At 42.3% G+C, this 22004-nt stretch overlaps 2 protein-coding genes across 3 annotated transcripts; one reads left to right on the top strand and one right to left on the bottom strand.

Moving 5' to 3' along the window:
• Positions 1 to 697: 697 nt before the first annotated feature.
• On the bottom strand, positions 698 to 13117 carry LOC138738415 (transgelin-3-like). 2 transcript variants are annotated; one of them, XM_069888565.1, is made up of 6 exons: positions 12967 to 13117; positions 12628 to 12863; positions 9761 to 9948; positions 5357 to 5531; positions 3983 to 4085; positions 698 to 3753 (listed from the first exon to the last, which is right to left on the bottom strand). In XM_069888565.1, exons 2-6 carry the CDS (start codon positions 12638 to 12640, stop codon positions 3612 to 3614), a joined length of 621 nt encoding a protein of 206 aa, XP_069744666.1. In that variant the 5' UTR covers positions 12641 to 12863; positions 12967 to 13117; the 3' UTR covers positions 698 to 3611. The 2 variants fall into 2 exon arrangements, with proteins under 2 accessions (XP_069744666.1, XP_069744667.1); XM_069888566.1 differs by lacking the exon at positions 12628 to 12863 and having other exon boundaries at positions 12967 to 13115.
• Positions 13118 to 13999: 882 nt separating this feature from the next.
• LOC138738409 (uncharacterized) lies at positions 14000 to 15536 on the top strand. The gene is made up of 2 exons (XM_069888535.1): positions 14000 to 14275; positions 14823 to 15536. Exons 1-2 carry the CDS (start codon positions 14011 to 14013, stop codon positions 15188 to 15190), a joined length of 633 nt encoding a protein of 210 aa, XP_069744636.1. The 5' UTR covers positions 14000 to 14010; the 3' UTR covers positions 15191 to 15536.
• Positions 15537 to 22004: the final 6468 nt, after the last annotated feature.

The following is a 22004-nucleotide window of genomic DNA, read 5'->3' as shown; positions in this document are numbered from 1 at the left end:
CAGACAGATGAGAAAAAATGGGACAGGTTTAGGCTGAAGGGCTGGTTTCCATACACTGAGTTGCATCCCACACAAGTATTGAAACCTCAACATACAACATTTTAGTGCATTATGAAAATCCAGCATTGCATACAAAGATAACTTGAATGTTTAACCAGATGCGACCCAATACTCAAGCACCTTTGCAATGGACCATTATCCAAATGAATGGAAAAAGATCACTTTTAGAAGAAATTTGCAAAGACTGCTTTTTTTAAAAAAAGCTAAATTAATGAATACAAATTTATTATAGACTATAATTGGCTATATTAATGCTTTCTAAATACAAAAGCAAATAGATAAATTACAGTATTCAATAACTGGTTTTTAATATTTGCAAAGCATTCTCTACTATTTTCAGGAATTTGAAATTATCCAACCATCAAATTCTTTGCTGCTTTATTATACAAATTGGTATTTTAATTCAGCTCAAGTCCATCTGACACCAAAATGGGAGTGCACACCATCTGAAAGCACACTTTCCTCGGGAAAATGTGACAAATCTTCTTGCTCTACATTTATTCTTAAATAGTTGTTGCTAATAGGTGTCGATCAAAAATACACAACAGTTAATTGTTCCAAACCAAATAAAACTGCTTCCATTCATAAAATGCCATTAACATTGATAAATCAAAAATTCTTACCAAGTTCTCAAGACTTTAAATAGAACTTGTAGCATGTTGCACCTTTATTTCATTTTATTCTGCATTGTAGCAACTTCTTACATGCATAATGGAATCACAGCCACTGAAAGGCAGAGTTAATGAATCAGTTTGGGTTGGTATGGTGAATCGTTGCTTTGTACATTCTTTAAACTCTCAGAACCTGCTGTCTTTGCCCTGTTAAAGAAAATGTGCAATAAATAAACTATTGGGGATTTTTCTCCAATATTTCTAGTCATTAGAATATCAGATTCCATTGAAATAATGAACAATTCAAATTCTACCTGTTTAAAAGGACTGGTATTTCACCCAAAACCGGTCTCATCTCCTGAACAGATTTAGGAGATGGTGACATTGATCAAGTTGCATGTGGGATAGAATAACTAGAGCAATTTGCATTTTCTTGTTCAGACTTTTATCCCAAAATTGATTTTTTGTGCAAGTCATTACAATTCATCCCTGGATAAATAATCTTCCAGCACTTTACACATCCACAAACCAAGAAATTTGAATCAAGCTCCACCCCTCCCCCAACCCCCGTAAACTCTGCCTTTCTCCAATAATAGACGCAACTGGATTATAGAAACTATCCACCTCCCTTGCAACAAAAAGACTCACTTTAGTGAACAAAAGATAAAATAATTTATTGCTGAAGTGCAAAGCATTTGCTAGCTCAGTTGCAAGAACAAGGCCAATAAACTAGAGGGCACAATTCCAAAAAGATTTTTAAAGTTCTTGAGTAGGTTTGTTGAAAATGAGGGAAAAAGATAAATAAATAAGAGAAAACTAATGGAGGTAAACAAATAAATAAGTAGATAGATAAATCAATAGGAGGAAGACCAAAGTGATGAACCAGTTTCATAAATCATCAATTCTGCCTCATCTGAAGTATTATGACCATTTTCGGGCAAAAGTCTTACTTACTAGAATTAGAACAGATTCAAGGACAGACAAGCTGGGGCAGTTTTCCTTGGGGAGGGTGGTGGAAGAGGTAGCAAAATTGTGGAGTAAAGACAAATTCTCATTAGCAAAAAATCAAGAAACAGTGGACCAAAACAAGGAAACACTTCAACCTGTTTTGAGATAAATGAAGGAATAGGCTGCACCCATTAAAGATATTAAGTCTTTTGTGTCAATACCCTGCTTCAGGGCTGAGGGCCTACATGACTGGGTTTGATGCCCAAGAAGCAGATTCAATTAGAAATGGAAAACATGCCAATACTGAAAGTGAAAAAACAGTGCTGGAAACACTGCACATTTGATTGTGCCAAATTGCGAAGACATCGGCTGAAAGATGGACAAAAGGAAAAAGGATATAGGAGAGGACAGGGTTCATGTGGCAGTTTGCCCTTTGTCAAGCAGTATGGTTTGTAGATGAAAATGATTGAAAAAGAAAAAAATCTTGTAAATGTAGATGAGTATCACTATATTAATTCTTTCTTTCAAACCATAAAATTACAACAATACAATTAAAACAATTAATAGTGACATTCTGCTTAAATCAAAGATTTTCAAGAACAGCTAGCAATTAGAATTGTGGAATTTTTAAGTTCAAAAATGTAGCATTTCACTGAATTCTCCAGAAGTCATTCCAGACTTTTTTTTGAGCCAGGAGGGAATAGTTGGTAGGAGAGGAGTGCTGTACATCACAAAACGATTGCTTAATTAACAAAACTCTTTAGGTAGGTCAAAACGTTATAATAGAAGGCTTAAATATGCAAAATATTGGGACAAATGGATTAATAACACATCTAACCAGACCATTTTAAATTTTCAGATTGTATGGCCAATTTCAGTTAAGGGCTTAAATTCAAATTCATACCAGTTCCACCATTCATTTAGTAGATTAAACAAGGTATATGCCAGCACCAGGCCAAAGTAAAGCAATTTACACTAGACATACCAAATAAAGTGATTCTAAATTTTCCACAAGCTGAAAGTTATTTGTCTTGTCACTGATCCTTTTTCACAAGGTGGAAACTTTCTTCCAAAGGAAATGAATCAGGTCAGAAACTTCCTGGAGCCTTGAGTGCTTTTATATTTTTTTTAATTGATCAGTTTAATCATTTAGATTTTGGGGCAAGGTGGCTCAATCTTTTAAAACACTACATTGTCTCAAGGGTACAATGTAAACAGTTCAGAATTAGAAATTGGAACATTTAGTAAACATCGGTTTACAGGGAGAAGTGTGACAATACGAAAAACATGCAAGCAGGACTAAAACTGCGCAAGTGTTGGCAATCCCCTACAATATGAAGTAGGAAAGAATTAAACAGTAAACAAAATCTCATCAGTAAATGCTAAAAATTTAACCCAGCTTCATTTGATTCCATTATCACGGTACTCGATCAGTGACAGATTTAACGTCATTTCAACACCAACTTCAAGAGCACAAAACTCTGGAATCATTTTCAGCTCTCCCTTACCATTCTGCTTAGCTGTTCAGCAACCTCAACCCAATCAATTCCATTTCCCTTCCATGGTCAATGTAAATGACTATAATAACTGAGTGGACAGAATGATTAATTCAAAAACAGTCCATACAAACAATCCTTTGGAATCTAATAATGGCAAGTCAAATCGAATTCCATTAATGAAAACAAAATTGCAACTATTGCAATTTCAAAAAGAAAAAAAATTAAATGAGGGTTCCAAAAATTCTCATCCTTACTCTTCTTGAATAAATGATCAAAACTAATCGTCAGTTGTTAGGTTGGTGGAAATAGACCAGCAAATAACACTTGCAAATTAAAAACATTAAATTGTTTATACATTTGCACAGCAGAGCCACTAATTGCAATAAAAGTGTACAAACTGCATGCAAGCAGCCTACTTTGACAGCAATTCAGAATATGCTACTTTTAGATTAGAGTCTGCAGATCATTTGTTGCTTCTTGTTAACGTTGGGTGCTACATTATCTGTCGATGCAGGCCATAGCCAGTCATGCCAGATTGAGAGGCTCCCTTGTTACTTCCCATCTGTAGACCAATAACACTTTGTCCCTTCCGAAGCTGGTCTTCAGAAAATTCCCGCTTGTTGCCCTGAGCTTTCCTGTTGGGCAAAAGCAGAAGGCAAATGAATGTAGGGCATGCTTTTGGACAAAACAAAGCACTTCTCTGGATTTAAAAATACATTGCTGAATGGTGCATTTACTGATATATTAGCATTAGAAAATAGATTTTATAAATTAGGATTTTCTACAAAACATCAATTGATTTTACTTGGCATTAATTTTTTTTTTAAAAAAGACACCAAAATTAAAGTACTACAAAATTCTTACCTATGGAACCAGTTGGGATCACCTTGATAATAACCATCATTTTTGGTAACTGCTACACTACCCAAAGCCATTAAAGTTCTTTGAACTGCAGCCAAATCCTTTCCTACAGGGAGAAAGTGTTGAGTTCCAAATTTAACGTAACAAAAGACATCAACAAAATCTCATTTATAGTGTGACAAGGAAGCTTGGAACTTATCACAATATACCAAACTGTCATCTAAAGATTGCTGCTCATGGCAAATGTGGCTCCCATGTTTCTCTTCTTGTAGTTAATTTCAGGCTTCACTACAGGATCCAACAATGATCGCTTCATTTGTTCATGCAAATTCTAACAATTTGCCATCAAAACCCCTTTAAACAAAAATTTCAGACGCTAGAATCTTGAGCAAAGAATACCAGAGAAACTCAGCAAGTCAACAGCATCCAATGGTAGAAATGGTCAGCCAATGTTTTGGATTAACCCTTTATCAAAACATCTTGTTCGACTCTTGTGGTCTTATGATAGTTACAATCTCAATTCTCAAAATTTTGGATATTTCTACATTTTTTAAAAATGAATTGAGTTAAAATTTTGAACTAAAAAAGCATGAGAATAAATACAAGACTAGTTAGCACACAGGAGTCATGGGAATTTCTCCTCAGCACAAAGCAATTACTGATCAACTCCCCAACAATGAAGCATCATGAATACAAATCATTATCCCCACTTACTCTCCCAACCAGAATTTACTCCTGAAGTCCATATGAAAAAACAAACTGTTTAAGAGACTTTTAGAGAAGTATTATGAACATGCAAGGAATGGATCATTTGCAGGCAGGTACAGTGTTAAATTTGGTCTTACATTGTGGGTCAGACATTGTGGCCCAAAGGCCCTGTTATTGTTGTGTTCTGCCAGAAACCAAAAGTCCAGGCAAGGGAGGAAAAGAACTAGTGCTGGTAAAAAAAATAAAAATCTCTTCTCAGAGCGAAAAAGTTGATTTTCTAGAATTGGATCTGCAAGTACTTAGAAATAAAATCAGGAATCATCTTGTGGCAGGTGTTATTGCTTATAGTCAATGATCAAAACAAATCGCTGACCATGAAACATTAACCAATTTTGCTCCATAGATGTTGACTAAATAGCTGAATATTTCAGAAACAAAAATAATGCTGAAAATTAACATTATCTGTACAACAAAAATAGCGTGATCTTCGTGAATATAAACTTTTCATCCACGATTTCCTTTGTACTGGGGACTGGGCAGACAGCCATCTTATTTGGCTTCTTGGAAAAAGTTCATCAACTCCAGCTGCACAAGGTCAGCTCCCCCATCCCACCCAAAAGTTATCCACAAAAAAAAGCTAAAATGAAGGGAAACATCAGTGCCCATTACCTTCCCACAGGTCCACAGTTTGGAAGATATCCATTGTTGCAACACCATAATCTTCAGCCGCTTTCAGAAACTGAGAAATTAATTCCATCTGTTTGAAAGCCATTTTGGATTCTTGGATTTTTTTAATTGGCTCCTGGCCTTTTGGATAAAGTCCATTTATAATCCTACACAATAACTGAAAGAACACATTTAAAATTACACACATACACCAAATCCCTCAAGAACTTAATAACATCTCAAAATTAAAGTTCTAGTTGATCTCAAGTTTCCATTGATTATTGAAAGGAGCTCGTAAACTCCAGGTAAAGTAAATTTGATGTACACACAAAATAAAACACATGAACGTACAGCAAAAGTCATTTGCAACTAAAAGCAATCCAAGGCATGAAATGTCTAACTTTCTAATGAAACCCGATGATAAACATTCACGTTTCTATACAGAATTTTCAAGGCAAAATAGATTACACTTCAAGTTAAAAAAAGTTGTATCTTCAATTCACTTGTCAACAGGGTACAATAAACTTCATTGAGGTTCAAAGGTTCCTTTTATTGTCATGTCATATTACAAAAAAATTCAAATTTTTCCTGTCATAAAGGCAGTCACTGTGATCATTACCCAGTGCCCCCAATGATAAGAGGAAGAGAAGCAAAAGAGTCCCTTCAGAAACAATGCCCATGGATTCATCTCTAGTGCTCCCAGCCTCTCAGACACCTGTTCAATCCATTGGCAACTTGGGCCACCCGATCCAAAACTGCCGATAAGATCAGAAAGCTTTCAGCACTCAAAGACCATCGGGAGCCCTTCTGGCCACCAGCACCCTCTCAAAACCGAGTTCCAATACCTGGTTCTCATGAGCCAATCTCCAGCAGCCTGATGAGATTCCTTTGCCCACAAGAGGCCAGCAACCTGATCCTATAAGAGTCCTTCGTCCACAAGATGCCAACAGTCTGCAGCCTGTGTGAGCCCCTCAGCTACTGAGCTCCTCAAGTTCACTGCCATGGTCACCATCCTATAGGGTAGTTTCTCAGGCTTCTCTTTCTCAACAGGGGGCATTCCCTGCACTGGTCCACAGCTCCCCCAGAGTCTGCAACCCCTCAAGGCATGCTGCCAAGTGTAGACACTGCCATCATGGGCACAGACTACAGTGGTTGTGGACATTTAAAAGCGTCATCCCCTTTAACAAGCTGTTTAAAGACAGCAAGGAGCCATTGATATCACAAACAGGCAGTGGGACCCTGCTGAGCAGTGCTAAATCTCTACTCCCTGGTTTAGCAGCACCAACATTTTCTTTCCTCAGGATCTATGCAGGACCTTTACTACATCATTTATGCTTTTAACTATTGCATTTTCAAAAGCTTGTTTCAATTTCATGCTTCAAAATGGTGAAAAGAACAAAGCTAACAGAATAGTTAGCACCTTGTTGAGAGAGAAGAAAAAATGGATTTAAAAAAGGTCAAGGAAAGTATGGGTGCAATAGAAGTGGATTTTTTGGGACAAAACCAAAAAATGCAGACAGATCAAATGACTTTCATCTGAAAAACTGTATTTATCCATGTGGTAAACCACTGATATGCTGTGATTGGTTGCTGCCAGCTGGACACACCTCCTGAGACCGATGTTACCCATAGCCCCTTGTACGTTCCCCATTCCACTTTGCCTCGATCAATCAATGAGGTCTATAGTTAATAAAAGCCTGATGTTTTCACAACTCCAGTCTTTTGTGACTATTGATGGTACATCAATCCAACATTTCTTCTGCTTCAAGTCCTCATCAATCCTTGTAGAATTTTGCAGGCATAACTGCTACTTCAAATGGCTTTAAAATATGGCACCTGAAACTTTCAAAATACTACAAAACCCCTGATATCCAGTACCTATAGGGATTGGTAGATACCAGATAAGTGAATTGTCTGGTCACTTGAGATTATGTGTTGTGTGATTGGTGACCTGTCTGCAAGAGGGTGCCAAATTTAAACTTTCACATATTTTACCCATTTTTTTAAAAAAAACGGGTGTTTTTTCCCAGTTGCTCGAATCCTGGATAACAGGGATTTTACTGCATCTTGGAATAAATCCAATGAGAGTCTGATTTCTTATCAACTCAATGGCTAAGTGCATCATATTTTTATTGTAAAAAAACAAAATGCTGGAGAAGCTCAACAGGTTGAACAGTGTTCGCTATGTAGCAAAGGCAAAGATACGGGACCGACATTTCATCAAGATATGAGAAAATGCCAGCTGGCATCTGAACAAGCAGGGGGAGGGAGATGATAGGTGGAAGAAGAGAACAGTAGCAATGAGGGAGAGGAGGGATACTGGGTGGGTGAACTGAAAAGACAGGAAAAGGGGAGGGGAAAGAAAAACCAAGCAGTAAAGTCGATGTTAATGCCATCTGGCTAGAGAGTGTCCAGATAGAAAATAAGGTGTGGTTCCTTTAATCTGCGGGTAGTCTTTTGTTTGGATGCCTGCGGTATTTTCTCATACTTTGATCAAGGACTGAAATGTTGGTTATGCATCTTCACCTTAGCTGAGCCTCTCCAGCATTTTGTGTTTTTTTTTTACTTCAACCACAGTGTCTACAGAATTTTGTGATTTTACTTCCTATTTTATTATATGTTTATTTGCTAACTGTAGAGTTCACTGCACCCACACTCAGCCATAAAACAGCCACGCACATTTTTTTTTCTGCTGTGCCGCCACCCCACCCCCCCCTTCCAGGACTCGCAGTTATGGGCCTCCCTTTCCCTGTGAAGCAGTCAAGTTTTGATTTCTTCCATACTTTTTTTGGTAGGTATTGTCAGCACAACACCGTGGGCCGAAGAGCCTGTGCTGTAAGCTTTATGTTCTCTCCTACCAACAGAAAAAAAAAACAATTTAAAAAAAGCTTTCACTTAAATGTGCTGCAGCCCCCAGTGGAAGGCAGTAGGACCCTGATGAGAATGGATCAAAGAAGTGTTTGCTATTTTTTTTCCTCAATTATGCTGCAATAAAAACCAGCTCATCTATTCCATAGATACGAGTTGTGTCAAATCAGTCAACTTGGAGGTTATTAAACTGGAATCCAAGGAGTGCTTTAAATCACCAACAGGCTGACAAACCTAGTAACACCCAAATGGGGTAAAAGCCTGGTGGGCAAGCACCTGCTGGGAACAATGTACACTTCACCTCACCCAGTCCTCAGAGCTGCAGAAAAGAAATGGAGAAGAGGGGAGGAAATCTCACGCGCTGGATTTTTCCTTAGTTGAAAAAACGATATCACTCCCAGCCTACCCAATCATATTCGTCTTTACTATTTAAATAGTCTTGATTGCCATTTCTCATGGGTTAATCTACGCAAATCTGTTAGTACTAAAAAAGCTGAAGATGTTAAAAGTGAAACTGCTCATGTCATTAATGATCTATTGCGACAATCACAAGTTATAACCATGCCCAATTCTATCCTTAATCACTCAGACATTGAATACTTTCTTCCAATCCAACGCCAAAATCTGAATGTCAGTTAGGGATATGGCACTTTAACTCCAGTTGTGGGAGTACGTCACAAATTAGCTTTGAAGAACAGTTCTATTGTAGGAGCTGTTGCCACAATTCCTGTAAAAGCAATACTGGTTTAGCCTCCATTGCTGTGTTCTGGAATCAATATCAAAGAGCCAAGATGGTTTTGGTGTTATTAAAAGCAGTATTTCCCCCCACAATGCAACAAGCTCTGCAAATCAAACCCTGTTCTCTCCTCTCCCTCCCCCCACCCCTTTACAAGATAAATATCCGATGCATTAAAATCTCTCCATGTGCATCAAATATTAACAAAGTCATGAGAGGGAAGGAATTCTGTTCATTTCACAATAGCCTAACAGGACTATTTAAAATGTCAAACCATGCAAAATGACCACTTTAAACTGTAGTAAATGTTTCCCAAAATCTTATCAAAACCATAGTTCTGTAGCGGCAGCTACACCGCTACTTGAAAGAACACACAACCAGACGGGTTGAGCTCAGTGAGCAGAAAACTGGTTTATTGATGGCTGCCAGGCTAAACTTGTACTCCCAGCCTGGACCTGGCTGAGAACCGTGCTGGGGGTTGCCGACATCACTCGGGCTTCACATGGTTCCTCAGTGCGGGCTTCTGAACCCGGTGCTGAGAAGGGGAAACCCCCGACGGTGCCATCTTGACCGGCTGCCCTGGTGCGTGGATTACAAGCGGGGCTGGTTCGCCTGCCTAGTGGCATGCCACCACAGTTCTAGATTTTCACTGAACATTAAATTTTACCAAGTTTAATTCCTGATCAGTTTCTAAAATATACATCTCATTAATATATCTTGTGTAAAGGGGTTTTGTTAAACTCAATACAAATTTTTTTTTTAATTTAAAGATTAGCTAGAACCAACATTTAAAATACACTTACCACACCATTCAATAGCCACTTCTGAAAATTAGCTTTTCCAGGATCTGGGCGACTAATATTCCCACCACATTGTGCAATGATCCAATCTACCAATCGTTCTTCCAAGTCTGGGTCATATTTCTGCTCTATTTTTTGTTCAACTTCTCTGGTCAGACCATAGCTGGGTCCTCTATTGGCCATTTTGAAAACTAGAAACACAAGAATTCACTCTCAGGCACATTTGATCAGTTATATACCAATATATTTAACAAAATTTCAGCTCTCCCACTGAAAACTGATCAGCTCCATATACTTCACATCAGCTCTCATGTTATTAAAGCTTAAATTATACCATAAAATTATTATACACAGTGCTACCCAGTCAGTTGAACAGCAGGAGTATTCATGGTCAGCAAATTTCAACCAGCTGGCCATTAAAAAAAAAAATCACAAATCCACAAGGGGTGCCAAGTATATCACATGCAGTAGGTGGGATGGCTGAAAGAGCAAGGACAGGTCAAACAGTGAGCAGATGAGTTGAGAAATTAGATTCAGAATGGATTTAATCAGTGAAAAAAAAAATGTGTTGCTGTGGGTTTGATCCAGTGCCACAGTGAAGATTTGACCCCAATAAATGCAATTAAACCAAAGTTTCTGTGGTGAACTGCTGTATTCTGGATTACCTGGCCCTGCCCCATTTGGTGACTGTACCTGTGGCTCCACCCCCTTTTGACCTTGTATAAAGCCTCTAACATCTTGACCCTTCCCCAGAAAGCCCGGGTCATGGTACAGGACGAGGTCCCTGTCCATTGTGAATAAAAGCCTGTAGATCAGTGATGCACTCTGTTATTTACTGCACATCAGTTTCAAGCAGAGAATTCAAATTCCAATAACTCCATTGCTTAAAGAAGAGATTAATCCTAATGCGCAACAAGTGTCAAAGCCCAGAGGCAGTTACATTAACCTAGATTTAGGCATGGGACCCTCAAAGTTATTCATTGGCTGTTAGGAGCTGGAACTACATTTCCAAACATTTGGAGAAACTTGGAAATTGTTCCCTTAAAAGATAAGAGCAAAATGGAAATTTAAACAATGATCTGGAACAAAATAGTTGGATTTTGGTGGAAATCAGTTGTAGTTGATGAAAATGGCAGGGCAAATTCAAGAGACAAAGAGCATTGGAATAAGAACAGGCCGTAATAGCACAAATTTTTTTAAGGTGCCCTGATCAGCTCCAATTATTGAGGGCTTTAATGTGGCTACATCTTTTGCATTTACAAGTGACCAGCTGGTGAAACCTCTGCTGTCCTCATTGCCATTTTCAATGACTCAGAATTGAAAGCAGCAGTCATTGATTCACTGGAGAAATAGAACCCTATTAATTAATCGGACTTCTTTTGAACAAAGGATTGGACTTCTCAGATCAATACTTTTGCTCCAAGAGTGAGGCATTCAGTACACACTCCCAAATGTTCAACTTATTGGAGTCATTAGTAGATTGCACTGCAGTAAATGGAAATTTAAATTAGGTTTTTTCAAGGTCCAACAAGAAAAAAATGCTGGAAACGTTTAGATTAGAACATTTCTGATGTTGTTCCTCTCTCCACCGATCCTTCCCCCCTGCCCATTTTAATGATCCTGCAATATTGAGTGTTAGAGATGTAGTAATGATACTGAAGGGGTTTAAAATACGAATGGAATACTTGAAAGAAACTGAAGACAATGGTTCGAAAACCTTAAAACCATGTTCTTATTTTAAGAAGTGACAACCATCCTGTCCTTGCGGGGTCTAATTTGATTTTTCCTGTTCCTTCCCCAAACCTTTTCTCCTGACCCTGTTATCCCCTACCCAAGGGTAATTTACAATAGCCAACTCACCCAGTAATGCCGATATTGCAAGCCATTCAGCTCCATTAGCCCAGATATATTTAATTGGCTCAACCTCCTCCCCTCCATCATTTGAGACCTTAACCCCAAGCAAGTTCCCGATGTCCCACCACTTGCTGTATCCAAACAAAATTTTGGTCAAGGACAGTTTATTTGCTTTTTTTTGGACAAGTGCTTTTGGGTTTGTTGGACATGTTCCTTCTTCAATTGAGAATTTTCATTTCTGAATTAAAATAACAACTTCCCTTTTAATTGATAATATTTAAAGTGATGAGAATTCCACATCATGAAATATCTGCTTAAAACTAGAAGTGATGACAACTAGAAATAGAGCGTTACTCAGTTGATAGTATTGGTTCTCCAAGGTAGAACATTGCAAGTGTGGCCCATTCCAAATTTATCTGCATCTAAAAGTCAACGAGAAGCCGCTCCTGTAGTCATACCTATCTAGATTTCCATTTGGTTACTGCCATGTAATTTCTCAGCCATTCAAACAAACTACAATCATTTGATGCACTCCCCTCCCCCCGCCTCGTTCCCCCCTCTTCCCCACCCCCCCGCCTCTTTCTACCCCCCCTTTCCACCCCCCCCCTTTCCACCCCCCCCCCTTTCCACCCCCCCCCCTTTCCACCCCCCCCCCTTTCCACCCCCCCCCTTTCCACCCCCCCCCTTTCCACCCCCCCCCTTTCCACCCCCCCCCCCTTTCCACCCCCCCCCCCTTTCCACCCCCCCCCCTTTCCACCCCCCCCCTTTCCACCCCCCCCCCCTTTCCACCCCCCCCCTTTCCACCCCCCCCCTTTCCACCCCCCCCCTTTCCACCCCCCCCCCTTTCCACCCCCCCCCCCTTTCCACCCCCCCCCTTTCCACCCCCCCCCCTTTCCACCCCCCCCCCTTTCCACCCCCCCCCCCCCTTTCCACCCCCCCCCCACCATCTGTCCACTCAGGACAAAGGTGGGTTTCTACCCACGGACAAAGTGGACGGGAAAGAATTCTGTCCAAACCTGGTGATTTCATTCTCACCCCCAGTTCGGAAGCTTCGCGAATCCGGTCCAACCCTGTTTTCGGGAGTCACCGGCCACTTGACCAAAAAGCCCCCAAGTCGGCGAGTGGCCGGTTGCAGTGAGGGCGCGGCTGGAGACGGGACAGAAACACTGGGCGAGACTCAGGCTCGTCTCTTGCAGGACAAGGTGCGCGTTGCAGTGGAAAGGGCGCTGCATCCCGGCCTCACTGCAACCCCCTGTCGCGGAAGAGAAGAGCTCGGCGTGAGGTTGTGCCCAAGTCCCCGAGCCCTTCATTGTCCCCGCTTTCTGGAGACCCCGCTCCCAGCGAGTGAAACCCACCTGAGCTTGAGACGTCCACCGAGAAGGCAGCGCGCAGACTGGAGCAGGGCTACACACCGCCGATGAGGTGGGACGGCGGAAACATGACCAAGGGCGAAGAGGCTCAAGGACCAGCTCGACTCCCGAAGAAACCACACCCCAGAGGGCTCGCTGCTATCATCCCATCGGCTTCTCAGTGTGGCCAGGCAGTCCCCTTCCTGTCGCCTGCTTCCAGGACGATGCAAACGTTTTCTCTGAGCAGAATCCGTCGCCCTCGACCCCCAAAATGATCATATTCTGCTGGTAATATTGGCTTCTATTAAAGAAAAATAAATCACGAATGGAGAGGCAGTGGTTCACTGAATGAATATTTCAAACACTGCGCCTGGACCCATTAACTGTGTCAATTTGACCTTCATTCATGTAAATTGCCAAGAGATAGAGAACCAGCTTTCTCCAAGCCCAGGCTATTAATCTGCTTCACCAAGACCCTGCCTGATATCACCCCTGAGCATCCGTGACCCCCCTCACTTGCTCTATTTCAACTCAGCACTGATCTTTAATCTTCAGTTTGGTTTTGCGGTCCTTTTCTCTATTAATTCGTAACATTCAAGTTACCACTAACAGATTTGTGTTCACTTTGTATTCTGCAGGTCGTCCTTGACTGATGACACTTGACCTGTATCCATTCCCAATCAACATGAGCCAATAAAGTTGGCAGATACATGCCATAAATCACTTTTTGCACTGCATCAAATACATTCAAGGTGAATCTAATTCTCTGTCGCAGCTTATTCAGCAACGCTCCAAGGAAACGCACCACTAATGAATTAAAATGTTTTATTTTCCCCGATACAGAGAGAGCCATGTGTTTATTCTGCTTTGTTCCAGTTCATTTTTGTAAAAGAGTCAGGATTGGCACATTCTTGGGCACCCCCCCAAATGAAGTATTGTGACCCCCCCCCCCCACCCACTCACAGTCAGTGTCCCCCCCAAACGAGGTATTGTGACCCACGGATAAGCATCACTAGTCTCAATGGCTGTCTTCATTACCCATAATCCCCCATGCAGCTGGGACCGCTCTGCCAGTGCCAGAGCCATGGAAACATTACGGCAAGGTCGATGAATACAAAACAGGAGAAATCCCTGGGGGCCATGGGTGAGAAACACAGGACAGGAAGGGTCTGCACAGTGGCCCACAGCTTTGCATCCATTCTGCAGGGCCAAGGGCCTGTCAAACTAGTCTTGGTTTCCACGCTGATGTTGTTCCCCTGCGCTGCTTTTCTTCCTGCTGCCTGTTGGGGAGGCATACAGAAGAGGTTCATGGCAGGTAGGTAGGTAGCTGGTAGCAGGGGTGCAATGTTGCCAGAGCTCACTGGAGCACCACTCTGGCCCCTCAGGGGGCCGCTCAAGGAACCTCATGATGTGGCTCTGGCACCTCCTTGTCACCATTTTTGGTGAGTTCCGGCACCTAAAAAAAATTAGCACAGCACCCCGGGTGCATGCCCAGGGCAGCACCATCCCCCCCCCCCCCCCCCCCACCACCACCATCAAGCTGAGAGAATTTTTGAAGGTCAGATTGTGCCCCTCTAGTTACCCTAATGCCCTCCACTAAGACTTGTTCTGGCACCAACCCTAGAAAGTGTATGGTTTGTTCATTTACATTCTCAATGATTTCCAGTGAGAAGTTTGCTGAAAGTTTAAGGCCGGACTCTTGGATTGGAAGTGGATCCATTTTTTTAACAAGTCATAAGATACCATTTAATGTCACTTTTACTAGCTGGACCCTTACAGTATCTGATGCACTAACTGTTATTTGACTTGGGTATCCATGAACTGTTCTCACCCAAACTATTTTATATACCATTCCTTTGCAGATGGACACATAACCGCCATTGGGAATGGAATGTTAGATAACTTACTTCATTGTGTCCTTGCAAATAAAAACAACCCAGACCAACACTTGATATATTATCCTGCAAGCCATGCATCTTCAACACCTTCTAAATATGGTGAGGGTTTCTGTCTCTGCTATCTTTTTGGGCAATTAATTCCAGACCCCTATTGCTCTCTGGAGAGTTTTTGTTTCCACATCATCCTCTTAATCCTTGAAAGGATACTTAGAATCCATGCCCCTGGTCTTTTGTACCTGCAGATGTGGGAAAGAGGTCATAGAGTCATACAGCATGGATACAGGCCCTTCAACTCAACCCAAATCCTGTTTACTCTATCTCCACTAATATGATATCAGCTTCCAAACTTTCCTTAGAATGAAAAATGATAATATCCTTGTGAACCTCCTCTCCAGTGCAATCACATTATTCTTGTAAAGGAGTGAGCAAAACTATGCATAATATTCAAACATCGGATATACATATATATGTCTACTCCTCAAAATCCTCCCATCAATTATACCTAGGCATATTACCTTACAATTCTCTGCATTAATGCTGTTTGCCATTAACAAAATTACTCGATATAATATCAAAAAGATTCTTAATGGTGAAGACAATTAGAATATTAAAGCTATTGACACTTGTATCCAAAAATTTCAAGACATATTGCACAGAAATAATCCATTAGTGTTTAAATCCTGGGAGATTATTGATTTGGCTAATATTTCAGCATTAAATATATGGATCTGAAACAAATGAAAAGAGTTCATGTGATCTGCAGAAATTAGTTTGATTTGTTTTTATCTCACTTTTGGACAAACCATGAAGTAAGGAAAAAACATTTTCACTTCAGATCTGGACATCCGTATCACATTTTTGTTACGTTTTCTCTCTACTGTGAACATTTCTATGAAATATTATATCAAAATACATGTTGTGTAATTTCAGAAAAAATTGGTTAAATTTATGCGGTTTCTAGCTGTTATTAGAACAAATCCATTTCAATTTCCTTTTAGGATATGATCCAACACATTCATTTCTCTATGAATTTGCTTTGTTGGTCTGTAAAGTGATATTTGCAGTTTATTTTTTAGAAACTGCAGCAAAATTTGTTCTTCATAATTAAATTGTAACAGTAATTATCAGCCATTCCATGCGTGTGTGGGTGCCAATGTTTGTCTGCCAAGTCAGACCTGAGATCAAAGATCAGCTGTGATCTCAGTGAAATAACAAAGCTGGTTTCAGGCTCCATATGACCTAGTTATGTTCTGTCCACGTTCCACAACAGCTTTTCCATTATTACCTCTTCTTTTCTCTGCATTCCTTTCTCAATCATGAGTAGGTCAACTTTAACTTTAAGCAGATTAATAACATCAGCCTCAATTAAACAGTGTGACACATAACCCATACACATCCTTTTGAGGAAATTAATTCTAAGTTTAATGGCTGTTTTAAAATTGTATATATTGTAGCAGCAGCTACTGAGGGAAGTGAAATGAGGAGACGACACACTGCGAGTCGCTTGCACTTCCAAAAATGCCCACGTTGCCCCTTATAAGGCCCGTAAGTCCCGCCCCTGTGCGGCCGGTATCGACACAAGGCAGCCGAGTGCGCGGCCCATTGGAGCATGGGAGAAAATGTGCCCAGCAGCACCGTCTTGACACAACCGTTCCACTGCCACGGCCATAACAGTGCTGGTTCACCTGCATCTCGATGTGTGCCGCCACACAACTGCCCCCCCAGAACCGGCTCTAGCATTCCGCTACCCGAGTGCAGTGGGGCTGGGCCTTTGGGAGGTCATCCCCGGCGCTTGGGTTGCGCTGGCACTACCGGCTGGCTGAAGTCAAGATGTGCAGGCTTTAGCCAGTCAGCTGTGAACCGTTCCTCTCTACCCCCAACGTCCAGTATGAAGGTTTTGCCCGTGCTGCATAGGACTTTGTACGGGCCCTCATAGGGTCATTGGAGGGGGGCGGAATGAGGTCCGTGATGGACAAAAACAAAGTCTGCGGTTAATAAAACGCAGGCCAGTGCCCGTGGTGTGAGGGTGGAGGGGGGTGCAAAGGAGGTGATCCTGTCTCATCGTTTCTGCAACACTGCTCTCCCCTTGGCACCTGGATCTTGGGGCGGTGGGAAGAATTCACCTGACAGGAATAATGGGGCGCCATACATCAGTTTCATGGAGGAGGCCTGCAGGTCCTCTTTGGGTGCAGTTTGGATGCTCAAAAGGACTCAGGGGAGCTCGTCCACCCAGCTGGGGCCAGTTAAATGAGCCTTGAGAGCTGACTTCAGGTGGCAGTGGTCATGTTCAGTGAGGCCGTTGGATTGTGGGTGGTAGGTGGCAGTGTGGTGCAGCTTAATGCCCAGGAAAATTGCTAGCTGTGACCACAGTGCTGATGTAAACTGTGCCCCTCTGGTACAAACCTTGCAATCCAATGCCTGAGCAAAGCTCTGGGGCAGGAATCAATGGAAGTGTCCTTTAACGGGATGTCTTTTGGCCATCTTGGGGTGCTGTCTACCACCGTTAACAGATACCTAGTGTCCCGGGAGAAAGATAGTGGTCCCATGACATTGACGAGTATATGCTCAAACCTTTTTGGAGGGTCAAACTGATGGACGGGGGTCTTGACATGTCGGTGGATCTTGGAGGTCTAACACTGGGTGCCATTGGAGGACAGTTGGGCAACTTGCTTTCTCAGGCCGTGCCACACAAACCTCTCTGCCTCAATGTGGTTTGTGGTCTTTATGGACAAGGCCGTGGATGGCATGGAAAACCTGGTGCCTCCATTGCTGTGGTATGACCGAGCGTGCTGTGCCAGTGGAAACATCGCACAGCAGTGTGTCGCAGCTGCCTGGCAGGTTGATGTCCTCAAAGCAGAGGCTGGTGATGGCTGTGTAGAAAGCCTGCATTTCCACGTCCTCTTTTTGGGCTTGTGCCGGTTGGGAGAAGTCCAGCCCAAACATGAGGCACGGCCTGTGGCCCTCTGCTAGTGCGAGCATCTCATCCATAAGGGTGGATGGTGCTCTGTTGCCTAGGCCGTCTAGGTGCACAAACCTGGCTGTGTGCTCTCGTCAGGAAAGGCCAAAAGTACTCAGGAGGAGTTTCTTGAGGGCTGGGTATTTATCTTCCTCTGGGGTGGGGTCGTGTATCAGGTCATTCACCCTGGCTGTGGTCTCTTGGTCGAGGGCACTGACGACGTGGTAGAACACTGTCGAGTCAGAGGTGATCTGCTGGAGGTGAAATTGCACTTCCGCTTGCCCGAACCAAGACCGTGGGCGAAGCGTCCAGAATGTTGGTAATTTCATAGCCACTGCGTTGACTGCTGCAACGTCCATAGTGTAGAGTCCAGAATCGTCTGGGCTCGTTGAGGTCACCAATTGTAACGGTAGTTACTGAAGGAAGTTAAATGAGGAGATGACACACTGTGAGTCGCTTGTACTTCCAAGGGTTTATTTTTGAAAAGCCCACGTTGCGCCTTATAAGGCGGCCCTTAAGTCCCGCTCACACAAGGGTGATGATGTCCTAACACAGTCGAGCGCGTGTGCGCGGCCTGTTTGAGCACGGGAGAAGATGCAGCTGGCGGCGCCATCTTGACACGGCTGCTCCACTGCCGTGGCCGTAACAGTCCGGTTTGCCTGCATCTCGATGAGTGTTGCCTCAATATCTTGTTTTCCCATGGCCAAATGTTATCTATCTTCACAATGTCTAACTTTTTATTCATTTAAACAATTATTTAAAACATAGTATGGTCTTACCAGTGTCACATAGCAATTTAAGTATCACTACTCCCTGATTTTCAACCTTTCAAGCTTCATCATACAGGCCGAACCATCTAAATGAACAAAAGATTGTCCCACCACAGATCTAAGCAGGAGCTGAAATCTTCTAGATAGCTCCTTCAATTTCCTTCACTACCTCTCAATCCATTTCTGTTCATAATCCCGTCACCACATATTCTTAACCACAATCTTACAACAAGCCCTTCACAGATAATACATAACTGTTGTCCTTTCCACATTGTAATTCAGTGATTTCAAAACAAATGATGCAGTTGGTATATGTTACGATTTACTCCTAATTGTAGATTTTGAACAGAATTTTTTTTTTCTACTCATTTTAAAAGCAGCGTTTCTTTGCATTAATATTCAATTAAGCTTTGAGCATCCAATAAACTGAAATAATAAGAGAAGATTCTGGTAATGGCAGATTTGGAAAATAAAACAGAGTTAATGTTTCAGATCAAAGATACTTTATCAGATACAGCCTTCAGGTTTTGTGGACTGGCTACAGAAAGCTTCTATCATCGCCTCATTAGTTATTAGGTGAGGCGCTGCTGGAAAATGAGGCAAAAAAAATAGCAAGGCTCTGATACCACTGGGCAACAATATTTTTAAAAAGGTTTGCTTCCTGAAAAAAATATGGGGATTATGATAGGGGACACCTTCAAAATGAACACAAAGATAATTTCAGATATGTGGTATCACATAGGAAGTTGGAGAAACATTCACTTTAATTGAATATAGCATGTTTAATCGTACATTGATGCTGACACATTAGTTCAACTGACCTAAAACTGTTTTGGTGCTGATTTTCATATGTACTCAGCATCTGATGCCTCTCATGTCAGTGTCCAACAATAGTCAGCCAGCATTGACGGATTCCAGTTGACCTGATACCGCTTTTCCATCGTTGCAATGTCCTGGTGAAACCTTTCACTATATTTGTCACTGACTGCACCAGGATCAGCAGGGAAGAAGTCCAAGTGTGAATGCAATAAATGCTATTGCTTAATACACTCACTATGCTATTGTCTGAAGAAAATGCAACAATATGTGTTCAATCTACATCAATGAAATGCACAGCATCTGTATATGTGAGCTGCTTTTATAGCCTGTCTGCAGCTATCCTGACTAAGTACGCCCAGGCCTAAGACAACATTTGCATAGCACCTGCACTGAGTGCATTTCCAGGCAGGCTTGGACTGACCAAAGCAGCTTGCCAAGATGGCAACATAGTAGTTGACATAAAATATGACAGGAAATCACAAAAATAGGTTATATCTAAAAAAACAGTTCGTATAGGAAAAATTGAAGGTGATTTTCTTAATCAGCAGTCCAAATCCAAAGGTTTTCTGGAAGCAAAATCTTCATTATCCAATGTATTCAATCTCCAATAGCAGATGTTGGAAGGATTGGGGAAACAGATTCGCTGCAATGGGCCATAGACAAAGAAGATGAAGAAAAATGCATCATTACACATATTACTTGCACGTTGCCCTAGTGTGCTTATATCAAGTGAGTCCTACAACTTTGGAAACCATAAAGCGGGAGGTAAGCTTTGGCTTACATTTTCTTGTACTTAGATCTGTCCTGTAGATGTGCAAAGAAATGTTCATTTTAATAATGAAGATGTCGTTACGATGAACTTCAGTGCCTCCAGGCTGAAGTAAGGTGTAGCAGATGACTGGCACCCAGTTTGAATTCCCATCCAAAAACTCCTGATGAAATGTTCAGATGGAGCCCAATGCTTTTATTCATCAACAAAAAACAAATTGCTGGAGGAACTCAGCCGATCAAGCAGTGTCTGTGAGTGGAAAGGCTTTTTCACAATAAATTATTTATAAAGGAAAACCGTTCAAAGTCTCTTCTCGCCCTTAGTTTCGTATCCACATACAGAATTTCCATCACTGCACATTGTTATTTACATTACATTTCTATTTACACCATTGCCACCATGCAGCATCTTGTGCTTACTCCCCACTCTATTGTGTGAGGAGCTTCCCCTCAGTCTCAGCCTCTCAATGCCTGTAACAGGTGGACTCTAGACTGTGGTCCTTCCCCACAATGCCCCCACGTTGGCTGTGCCAAGTCTTAGTGCATCCCTCAGTACATACTCCTGCAGCCTTGAATGTGCCAGTTGGCACCGTTCCTGATTCAAGGCTCCATTTATTGTCATGTAATAAAACAGTGTCATATTACATAAAATTGCCCTTTGTCTGCTGCAAGGCAGACAAATTCACCATCAGCAGAAATTGCCTGAAGTGCCTCTTACAGACAGAGAAAGAGAAGCCAAAGGGAGTCCCCTCAGAGTCATTGTGTCTGTAGATTCACCTCCAGCCACCTCTGCAGCCACACAGTCCAGTCCAAACCATCAGCAGCCCGAGCTCCAGATCCGAACCTCCAATACAATCAGGATCCCTTCAGCACCCTTGGCACCCTCTTGCATTCTGGTTCTGATACCTAGTTCCAATTCAGTCAGTTCCAAGCCAGTCTCTAGCAATCCGCAGGCTGGTGCAAGTTCCTTAACCACGGTCACCCGCAGCCTACATGGCTTGAGTCACCAACAGGCCGCCATTTATGTGGGTCCTTCAGCCTGCTGCCATGGTTACCGTCCCGTGGGACATCTCCACTGCTTTTCCTTCTCAGATGAGTGGGGGGGAGGGAGGGGGTGGACAGTATCCCCATGTTCTGTGCCCAACTCCAGTCCTCTACTTCCTTAGAATTTGCAATCCCTCATGATTGCTACCGAACAGAAGCATCACCATCTTGGGCACAGACCCTGCAGTTGTAGGCATTTCAAATAATGTCGGCTCCATTAACGGGACGTTCAAAGTCTGTACAGAGCTGACAGCAGTTGATCAGGGTGGGCTCCAGCCCATGGGAGTGCTGTGTCCCTGCTCCCCGAGGGTCTGCACCAGTTCTGGCATCACCGACATTTTGAATGTTTGCCAACATCTCAGTGTGCTGAAAGACCAACAGGTGTCGGGCAGACCAAAGTGCGTCTTTCACTGAGTTGTTGGTCTTCTAGCAGTTCTGGATGTTGGACTCTGTGTGTGTCCCATTAATCAGAGTCTTCTGTCATGCTGCTATGCACCGTGACAAGGAACCTTCATTCTTCTCTACACACCTTAGTGAATCTGCATTTTGCAAAGAGGTGGCCAAATGTCTCTACTAAACTACAGTCATCTCGGGAACAACTTATGTTGTGGGTGATGGTCCAGTTGTTCAGGAAGGACGACCAGCAGGGCTCTTCTCATTGGCAACCAGGCCAAGTGCTGGCACTGTTTGTGAGCACTGGCAATGAGACAGTCCACCAGATGACCCCAATGGTCTGTTCTAGTTACATCCCTCTGGGTCCGTTGAGTCCTCATCGCTCAATGTCTGCAG

The sequence above is a fragment of the Narcine bancroftii genome, chromosome 7, assembly GCF_036971445.1.
Source record: "Narcine bancroftii isolate sNarBan1 chromosome 7, sNarBan1.hap1, whole genome shotgun sequence".
NCBI classification, from domain to species: Eukaryota; Metazoa; Chordata; class Chondrichthyes; order Torpediniformes; family Narcinidae; genus Narcine; species Narcine bancroftii.
This window is presented reverse-complemented; position numbering and strand designations above follow the sequence as displayed.